The sequence below is a fragment of the Asterias amurensis genome, chromosome 16 (assembly GCF_032118995.1).
Source record: "Asterias amurensis chromosome 16, ASM3211899v1".
NCBI classification, from domain to species: Eukaryota; Metazoa; Echinodermata; class Asteroidea; order Forcipulatida; family Asteriidae; genus Asterias; species Asterias amurensis.
Genome location: NC_092663.1, coordinates 13,680,175 through 13,690,000, shown reverse-complemented (window position 1 = coordinate 13,690,000; position 9,826 = coordinate 13,680,175). Strand labels below are relative to the sequence as shown.

Below are 9,826 nucleotides of genomic sequence, written 5' to 3'. Positions count from 1 at the left end.
TCAGAAAGATATTGCAGTGATGAATTCTGAGACCCGATTATTTAGCACCTTATAAGGGTTTACAAGGTGCTACGGCGCATTAAGCAGCCACAACCAGGAACACCGGGGCGAACCCCTTCTCTTTTTGATAAGTGCACTGGGTTCTTTTACATGCGTTACACAACACATGGGACCAACGGATTTACGTCCCATCCGAAAGACGAAGCAATGGTTAAGTGTCTTGCTCAAGGACACAGGTGTCACGGCTGGGGATTCGAACCCACACTCTGCTGATCAGAAACACCAGAGTTTGAATTCGGTGCTCTTAACCGCTCGGCCACGACACTTCATTGTGAAGAAGAAAAACATCGCATAACCGTCTTCGCATAAGGGTCTATGTTCTTTTTGTAACACAAAACACAATGTCCGCAGATTTACATTAAACTTACACTTGTATTTGAAGATAATGGTAGTAGAAAGCGTACCTTCCAATATTAGATGCATGAGGTGCTGTAGTTTTTGAGAGAATGGTAAAAAATAGTCATTTTTACATGCTAAAATCTTTATCATCTCGTGAACGAGACGAAAATTATTTTCATGACATAGTTTTAATCATTTCTCAAAAACTACAGCACCTCACCAAGTATTGTTTTCAGGGAAGCTTTACACTAAATCTGTGGACATTGTGTTTTTTTGTCCTACAAAAAGTATATAGACCCTTTAAAGCCATTGGACACTTTCGGTAAACAATATTGTCCAAAGCACACACTTCGTGTATCACAACTTATGTCTAAAATAACAAACCTGTGAAAATTTAGGCTCAATCGGTCATCGGAGTCGGGAGAAAATAACGGGAAAACCCACCCTTGTTTCCGCACGTTTCGCCGTGTCATGACAATTGTTTACTATAAATCCGTAATTATCGATGTCGAGAATTGTTTTAATGTTTTCTCAAAAAGTAAAGTACTTCATGAAATAATATTTCAAGGGAAGTCTTTTACCATTACCTTATGTAAGCCCTGTAAGTAATTTGTAAATCTGTGAACTTTTATTTATTTTTTTGCTGTTCCGAAAGTGTATAATGGCTTTAAAGACACGGTTCACTATTGGTATTTTCTCGACATAAACAAAGTGGCATAAAAACATTGTTGGAAGTGGCTCCCTCTAAAGTAACATAGTTTTTGATAAAGAGGTTATTTTTCACTTTAAATAATCAAAGGCTTCAGGCCTGAAGCCTTTTATAAGGCATCTGAAAGCACACAAATTTGTGCAAAAAGTGTGTTTTTTCATTCATCATTCTCTTGCAACTATGATGACCAATCTAGTCCAAATTTTCACAGATTTGATGTGTAATGTACACGTTAGGATACACGAAGTGAGATTACTGGTCTTTGACAATTTACTTAAGGTATCCAGTGCCTTGAAGAAAGAAAAAAGTGAAAAATTTTAAAATCAAACTGCAACCTAAGGCCGACCATACAAGGTCTGTATTTTATTTTGAAAGTTACCTTTTCTGGTTACTTTTCAGTTTAAACCCATAACACTCTCGCTCAATTGCAATCCTATCGGTCAAGTCATTAAACCTGAAATGAAATCCAACCTAAACTTCTTGCCATCGTTCAGTTTCCTGTTTTCCTCATTCCGCTGCACATTGCCAAATCGACCAGAAGGGAAATCTCTGTACCTTTTTTTCCCTGCCGACAATTTGCTATATGCATGAATGGCACCTTTTACAGAGAGCACTTCTCCCGCCAAAATCAAATAAATTAAGCGACACGAGAAGGTGTGGAGGTTCGGGGCTATCGATGACCATTCCAACTTATCATTTTAGCTTTAATTTGTCCAGGGAGGTTGTGTCTGTGTTTAATTGGCGTTAAAAAACACGGGCCTCGGGACAATTTCTGGCACCCTCGGTAAACAGTTTTGACGAATCTTTAGGTTTAAAATAAAATTAGGAAATAACAACACCTAAATGGTAATGACCATTAAAACCCTTTGGGGCACTTTTCTATGTGAATAAACCTCCACAAAAAAAATGAATATTCATGATTGGATGACTTTCTACGTGGTCAACGTCACCTCCGGCTAGTAGATGTATATTGCCATTGGTTAAATATTATTGTATTAGGTTTGGACTACCATACCACCGGCATGTAGATTTACTCTGCCCGTGGTATATCAGATATGGGGAACGACATGGGATCGTAATTGGAGACTAGTTTAAATGGGTGTGTGTGTATAGGACAAACATAAGGTTTCCATAGGGGAATTCTAAGGACTGGGATCCCCCACAAGGAATGATGTGTGCAAAAATCTATGGGAGGTTGTTAACTGCAGGGACAAAGGGAAAGAACAAAAGATGTCTCCACGTGGATGCAAACAAAAATAATGAGCACTGTGTATATGGGCCTAATTGAAAACGAAAGCTCCGCATTGTTTTGTTCAAAGAGCAAGTACTTTTAAATATAATAAATACTATCACTTGGTTGATAATTATGTTCCCCATGGTTTTGTTTTTCACTAACAGCTAAAGATGGCTGCGATTGATGAAATGAGCAGTACGCATGCCTGATGACCCTTGACCTGATGCAGTTTAGATGACACGTCAGGACCCTGTTTTGAAATCTTTAGATCAACTTCAAGCCAAGATTGTATGTCTGCATGTTTTTGTGATCCCCGGGAAAAGTATCAGAAGGCCCATCAAACTTTAAGCGGGAAAAATCGAGGTACGCACTTAGGGTCACGTGATTTGCCTACGTATTGAACTCATCCAGGAATCCTCCAATTGGATTGATCGAGACTTAGTGAGGGGAGTGCGCTGTGTAAAACGGAGAGCCATTGGCTGAATGGAAGCATCGTCTGAAGCTGATTGGTCAGATGAAAGTAATAGCGACTAATGTTGATATATGAAGCGAAATAAAAGACATGAACATTGAGAACTCTTGTGGATGGAAAGAGCTGAACAAGTAAAAGCAGGTCATGATATTGTTAACTATATAACTTATGGCATGGAGCGCAAGACCATGTTGTTGACACGAGCCAACTGCGTTAAAGGTCTGTACAGTTGTAGTAGGGCCTGCCTCTAAAAGGGTCGAAACGTCGGGTCACTAACTACTTGTTGGATAACTAAAAACTATAACTACACTTTTCACATGCGTTTCTATGGCGATATCATATTTACCAAACAGCCGTTGTAATAGTTTTGCAAAACTATATAAACAATATTATGACAAAAATGAGGCTGACTAGATAAAGTGAAATTGATCCCTTTACGTGGTAATAATTATTCGTTAAAATTGATAAACACTCGTTTCCTTGCCTGGCCTATATGGGGTGTGCTGAAAACCGAGCAGCGTGAAACTATATAGCGCCATCTCGAGTCGGGTGTATGAATGAAAGGGCACTATATTTTGAAGTTTGTGTGTTATGTGATCGAGGTTTCTGAATGTGATGAATGTTTGTTTGATATTGGATATTGGGCATGCACATAGGAGTGTACAGCGAATACCAATAGTTTATATTTTACGTATAACGTGAAGGTCTATCGTCCAATATCGATGAACAATGCATTGTACAAACCAATGTCCAATATTCAAAATTGATGTCCAATGTAGACATCCACTGTGTAGAAACCTACGGGAATGTCCAATATCCAATATCGATCTATTCACTGTACAGACCTGGTGAATGTTCAATGTTCAATCCCAAACTCACTTTACTGTCGTACGTTTCATCCACCAAGTTGTGTTTAATTTTGTAGACAGTTATAGAAGACTACATTTTCACATTGTGGCTATAAATTCAACAGGGCTGTGCTGTTTAGTCTTTTACTGGAAAAGGTGAGAAAAAAATATCAAGTCAGAAAAAAATACAAGTTTTGGATGTTTGCATTTGGGATTACAACACAAAATATGTATACATTGATATATTATTGTGAGAGATGGTAGACTGTTTGCATCAAACGGTGGGATTTTGATAAGTTAATAAATGAAACATTTATTAGACTTTTCGGGCAGTCTTGCCTTATCAGTAGAGACATTGTAGTAGTATCGATGACGTCACAGACTGTAAACAAGCAATGACGTCATCTGTGGATGTTTCTCCATTCAAACTATTGCACTCGTATTCCTCTGTATTTCTTCTGCACACACTTTCACTCTTAAAACAATAATAATTGGTACAACTATTGTTCCTCTATTGTTCTTTATAAATTCCTCTTAACTGTTTCTTGTTTTGGGGTAGCATTGTTACTAATTATTGGGTAGGCCTACCCTTACATCGCTGTACGAGCACACCCATTGTCAACCTCGATAACCGGGGCCCCTTGAACCCTTGATTCTTTGAAATACAACAATCCCAGGAAATTCCTCGATAATTTTCACCCCACCGTTACCTCATGTTTTTTTCACGCTCGATGCTCTTTATTTTGCTGATGAGAAGACTATACATTTAGAATGCTAACCCGTGATTATTTCGCTCAACCCTGCTCCCAAGCAATGGTCGTTTTGTTTATTCCCCGGGAAATAACTTTTTCACAGGTAGTCGAGTGCAATTCAAGTATGAATAGGTCAAAATAAAAGGTCACATGAATCTCCCGCGTAATTCGTCTACGTGTGACTGTCTTGCAGCGACGACGTAACCCGTTGGTTTTGTACACAAAATAATTATACCCAATTAGGCCTACGTCATCAATTTGTCAAAACAATTCGTTTCCGTTTTTAACTGGTTCCTACCGGCCAGCTCACTCACCCCTTGGTAAACAAGCGTCCTCAAACACACACGTACCACTATTTTGTTTAATGCATTGTAAATAATATCATCAGACCAATAAATATATTTGTTAATTCTACATGGTCGAATTTAAATTTATTATGTGTTTTGAATGAATGCATGACTTTTACATAAATGTACATTTTGATAAAGAAGAAGTATTTTTATTTGAATTAGTTTATTTAAATATTTATCGTGCAAAAAGAGAATTCACTTTTTGTGTTAAGGAATTGAGAGACCGTTCATAATTTAATGATTCAGTTAAGGTTCGAAAACTTCAAAAGAATATGTTTGATATTAGCACGAAAATTCATCTATGTTGTTTTTTAATACAATACAATGTTTAACTTTTGATCAAAACTTTGCAAGCACTTTTTCCTTTTTTTTCATACATAATATGCACTCACAACAACTCACGAACATACAAACCAAAATATACACTTTATGTCACATGTACAACGTGCAGCTGGTATTCTGCTTATTTATGAGCAGAAAGTTGTTAAGCAATTGTTGTTCCCCCGGGCTCAATTTCATGCTCACGCAAATAATAATGCTTCAAAGGCCGTGGACGCTTTTGGTAATTACTCAAAATAGTTATTAGCATAAAACCTTACTTGGTAACGATTAATGGGGAGCTGTTGATAGTATAAAACATTGTGAGAAACTGCTCCCTCTGAAGTAAAGTAGTTTTCGCGACGAAGTAATTTTCCACGAATTTGATTTCGAGACCTCAGAATTACATTTTGACGTCTCGAAATCATGCATCTGCAAGCACACAGCTTCGTGTGACAAGGGTGTTTTTATTTCATTCTTAGGCAACTTCGACGACCAATATTTGAGCTCAAATGTTCACAGGTTTGTTATTTTATGCATATGTTGAGATACACCAAGTGTAAAGACTGGTCTTTGACAATTACCAAAGGTTTCCAGTGTCTTTAATCATTTTCTGCTTTAAAACAAAAATGTGCTGGACAAAAGAAGCTAATCACAACAAAGATGGTGCTTACCAGGTTATGGTTACCATCCAAAATACCTTGTCATGTATACCTTTTGTGACTGGTATCCTGCGCACAATTCAATTTGATGTTAATCTGAAGGGGCCCTATTTTGTAACATAGGCATGTAAATAAAGTTTTGAAATCGATGTTTAGATGCACACACGAAAGTGGGTAAAGTGTTACTGAATTGTGCAATTGCGTATCCAACGTGTTTGAACACTTTTCAAAGGGAATAAATGATATACCTTTGTAACATGACAACATTTTAACTGTTTTCTTTCTTACTATTTCAGAAAAACCACAAACGGGAGAACCGTTTTATTTTTTCGATCCCTGATTTTGGTTATACGTGTAAAATTTGAGAACATCCAAAATTGTAGAAGTTAAGCCAGTCGTGATAATTATTATTTTATTCATAAAAAAAAAATGCATTTCATTTGTAAAAAATATACATAATAACTTAATAGTTAATTTTTATCTGAAGGAATTACGAATAAATTATATTGTACTTATATTGTAAACGAACAGGTTATAAAGAATACTTTCTTGAAGATATTCCGAACACTGATCGAAACGTCAATAATATACTGTCCCTTGAAGCAGGTGAATGTGCCGCATGTGTCAAGAAGCTTGACGTAGATGACATGATGAAGATTTTAATCGGACAAAACAGAGTGGCATACTTCACGGTAGAGTCATATTACGGTAAAAAAAAACGAGAAAAAAAAAACTGTAATTGGTATCATAAAACTTATTTGTTATGACAACCTTAATGGCAGTAAATATCCTGCGATAAAATTCTGCTATCAATTACAATTTGAAAATATAACAGATTGAATCTCCAAAAAATCGCATAAAGGCGGCTTTTGGAGAACCAAATTTCCGAGTTGATGTTTCTCATATATAGTTCCTTTATTACTCTGTAGTAACCAGCTGGAAATTTCACAAGTGAATTTTATTGTATGATAATTTGGTATACAAATCAATCATTTTTTTGACAACAATTAATTTGTGGCCCTACTTTTAAATTAAATGCACTGGACATACTATTGGAAAATGCTCAAAATAGTTATAACAACTTACTTGTTACGAGCACTGGAGAGCTGTTGATATAGCATAATAAAACACTGTGAGAAATTGCTCACTCTAAAGTATAACGACTTTTTGAGAAAGTGGTAATTTCTTACTCAAATAATAAAATACTTAAGGCCTGAAGTATTTTATTATGCATTTGAAAGCACACAATAGGTTTTTTATTTCATTATTGTCTTGCAACTAATGACCACTGTGCATTTGAAAGCACACAATAGGTTTTTTATTTCATTATTGTCTTGCAACTAATGACCAGTTGACACCAAAATAATGCAGGTTTTGTTATCTTATGCATAATGATGGGAATACTGGTCTTTGATAATAACTAAACGTGTCTATACCCGTTTGGTTGTGTTGTATACTTGCCATAACATACCGAGAAAGTTACTTCCACCACTAACAGGCTTTGAAACACCGATTAGTCCCCCCAAGTCATCGGAATGTCCATTGTCCCAAATTCCACCCCATCCATCCCAAAGGAATTATACAATCCATTGATAACATGATCTAGCATCAGTCCACCATCTTGCAGGGTTCCTTTTTCCTCTTGCATGGGTAAGGCCGACGTAGTGCATTGACATAAGGGATAGGAATCCAAAGAGTTGTTCTCAAAGTTAACTTGTTTGGAAGTATCATGGACTGCATACGCAAATGGCCTGGGTTTGTGTGTGAGTTTGTTTCGGGCAATGGCGTCTACAAGAGAGTGCCAGGGAGAATCAACTTAACATGTATTTTCGTTTGGAACACTGTAGAGGGACCGATGACAAACCTGTAACTTTAGAAAGGTAAGATTTGACTCAGAATTGAGAGGTAAAATAATTATGTTGTTTATGATATGGTAACGTGTATTTGTGCTGTTGTCGGTCAACTGTCCGAAATAGGCGTATTTGGATTTGTCTGGTATAGCCATTTTGATCCAACATTGATTTGGTAAGGTAGCTGCAGACGTAGCCATATATTCACATACAAGTTGAAGTCGGGTGAACTAGAGGGCGCTCTTCAACTTTACCAGCAGCAAACAATTCAAGGGGAACCATAATGTACAGTCGTCCCTCGTTTTACAGAGCACTTAAAAATGGGTTCTGCTTATAAAAATTAAATTCTGAAGTCCCGAATCTTTTTTCTCCTTTTTTTATTTTCTTTTTATTTTGCTTGCTGTCCTGTTTTCTAAAGAGGTAATTTTGTCAGTCCTAGCGATCGTGTTATATCGATAGTCGTGTAGGCCCATAGGTAGTCCACAATGATGAGGAAATAATGTACGCAACCATTTTGACTGTTTGGCAAATTAAAGCTTGCTTGTAGATAAGGTACAGTTCCGTATACTAATGTGGTGTGATGATAAGCCAGATGGTCAGACAAAAATGACACTAATTTGTGTTTCCATTGGAAACATAGAGGGCGCGAACAGCATTCCCGGGTGAAAGATCTGGGCCAAATTTCATAAAGCCTGTAAGCACAAAAACTTGCTAACAACAGAAAAGGTGTCGCTTAACAAAGACGTGATATACCAGACAAAATTACATAAGTTTAAGTTGCAGGGTCACGATCGAATTTTGCTCAGCAAAGACGAAAAATTGTCAAGCAGTATATTTTCTGCTTAAAGGCAGTGGTCACGATTGGTAATTACTCAAAATACTTATTAGCATAAAACCTTACTTGGTGACGAGTAACGGGGAGAGGTTGGTGGTATAAAGCATTGTGAGAAACGGCTTCCTCTGAAGTGGAGTAGTTTTCGAGAAAGAAGTAATTTTCCTCGAATTTGATTTTGAGACCTCAGATTTAAAACTTGAGGTCTCGAAATCAAGCATCTGAAAGCTCACAATTCCGTGTGACAATGGTGTTTTTTCTTACATTATTCTCTCGCAACTTCGATGACCGATTGAGCTCACATTTTTACATGTTTATTATTTTATGAGATACACCAAGTGAGAAGACTGGTCTATGACAACTGCCAATAGTGTCCTTTGTCTTAAAAACAAAATAACTATTTATTATTTATTGTTTACAGGAGTTCCAATTCGTTGGTGTGTCGATGCTATGGTAGCGGCCATTATTCACAGAATGTCTCACCGTTGGTGGCGGTGTATACCTTCGCTTTTATTTGCATTTGGAATCGACAACGCATACACAATGCACGGTTTTTGGCAGCTTCATGTAGAATCACGGCAACGGAAATCAAGGTAAAGCTTTTTATTTTATTAAAGGAATTTAAGGAGAACTTTTCTTTATCCTGCCACCACTCTTTTTAATATCTCTTTCAAACAAATTAGACAAGGGACTTATGAAAAAGTGGCGGCAGGATACGGAATTGTCTCAGAATTTAAATTGGATTCAAAGTGTTCGCGTATATTTACAACATATTGAAATTCGTGGTTTAGACTATACCCGAACGTCATTTACACACACAATGAATCCCGGCACGTAAATTGCCACAGCGCCCTCTTCGAGAGTATCTGCAACAATCTGCAACAATCGCACTCATTCCAGGGTAAGGGTGACCTAGACACTCTAGTGCAAAACTCTAGATCTGGTAACAGCTCCAAATCGTACGGGACCATAATATGTCATGAAGTGTTAGATAACATACCGTAAAACGATCCGGCAGCGTCGTATCTTTGTCATCATCAACCAATGACGCTCAGAGTATCATGCACCATGAAGCATGACCGAGTTCCCGCCTTTATTTTTCCACCTTTGTGTCTTTGTGTGGTATTCTGTTTCTTGATGATAAGTCAGAGGCGTCTGGCTGTAATGTCTTAATGGAGTGTTGGGCGAGCAAACCTTCCCCTTAAGGAGATTTAACAATTCCTCTGGAGCGTTTTCAATCTCTCATTAAACTACATCTCTAGTAGTCGTGTTTCAAGGCGTTTTTGCCACAGTCAATGGAAGAGGTATCATGGTTATTTTAATTTGCCATTTGTTCTGTTGTTAGGCAAATGACTCTCGGAAAAGCGGGCTTAATCACTGTACTAGCCAATAACCAATTG

The 9,826-nt window shown here is 37.3% G+C and overlaps 1 protein-coding gene across 1 annotated transcript in view; it reads left to right on the top strand.

Moving 5' to 3' along the window:
* The window catches only part of LOC139948700 (PDF receptor-like), a 126,859-nt gene extending 120,077 nt beyond the window's left edge, over window positions 1-6,782 (top strand). The window contains exon 14 of the mRNA XM_071946960.1: window positions 2,507-6,782. Within this exon, the coding sequence (XP_071803061.1) occupies window positions 2,507-2,551 (45 nt within the window). The 3' untranslated portion in view covers window positions 2,552-6,782. The remainder of the gene's footprint in view (window positions 1-2,506) is intronic.
* The last annotated feature ends 3,044 nt before the right edge of the window (window positions 6,783-9,826 follow it).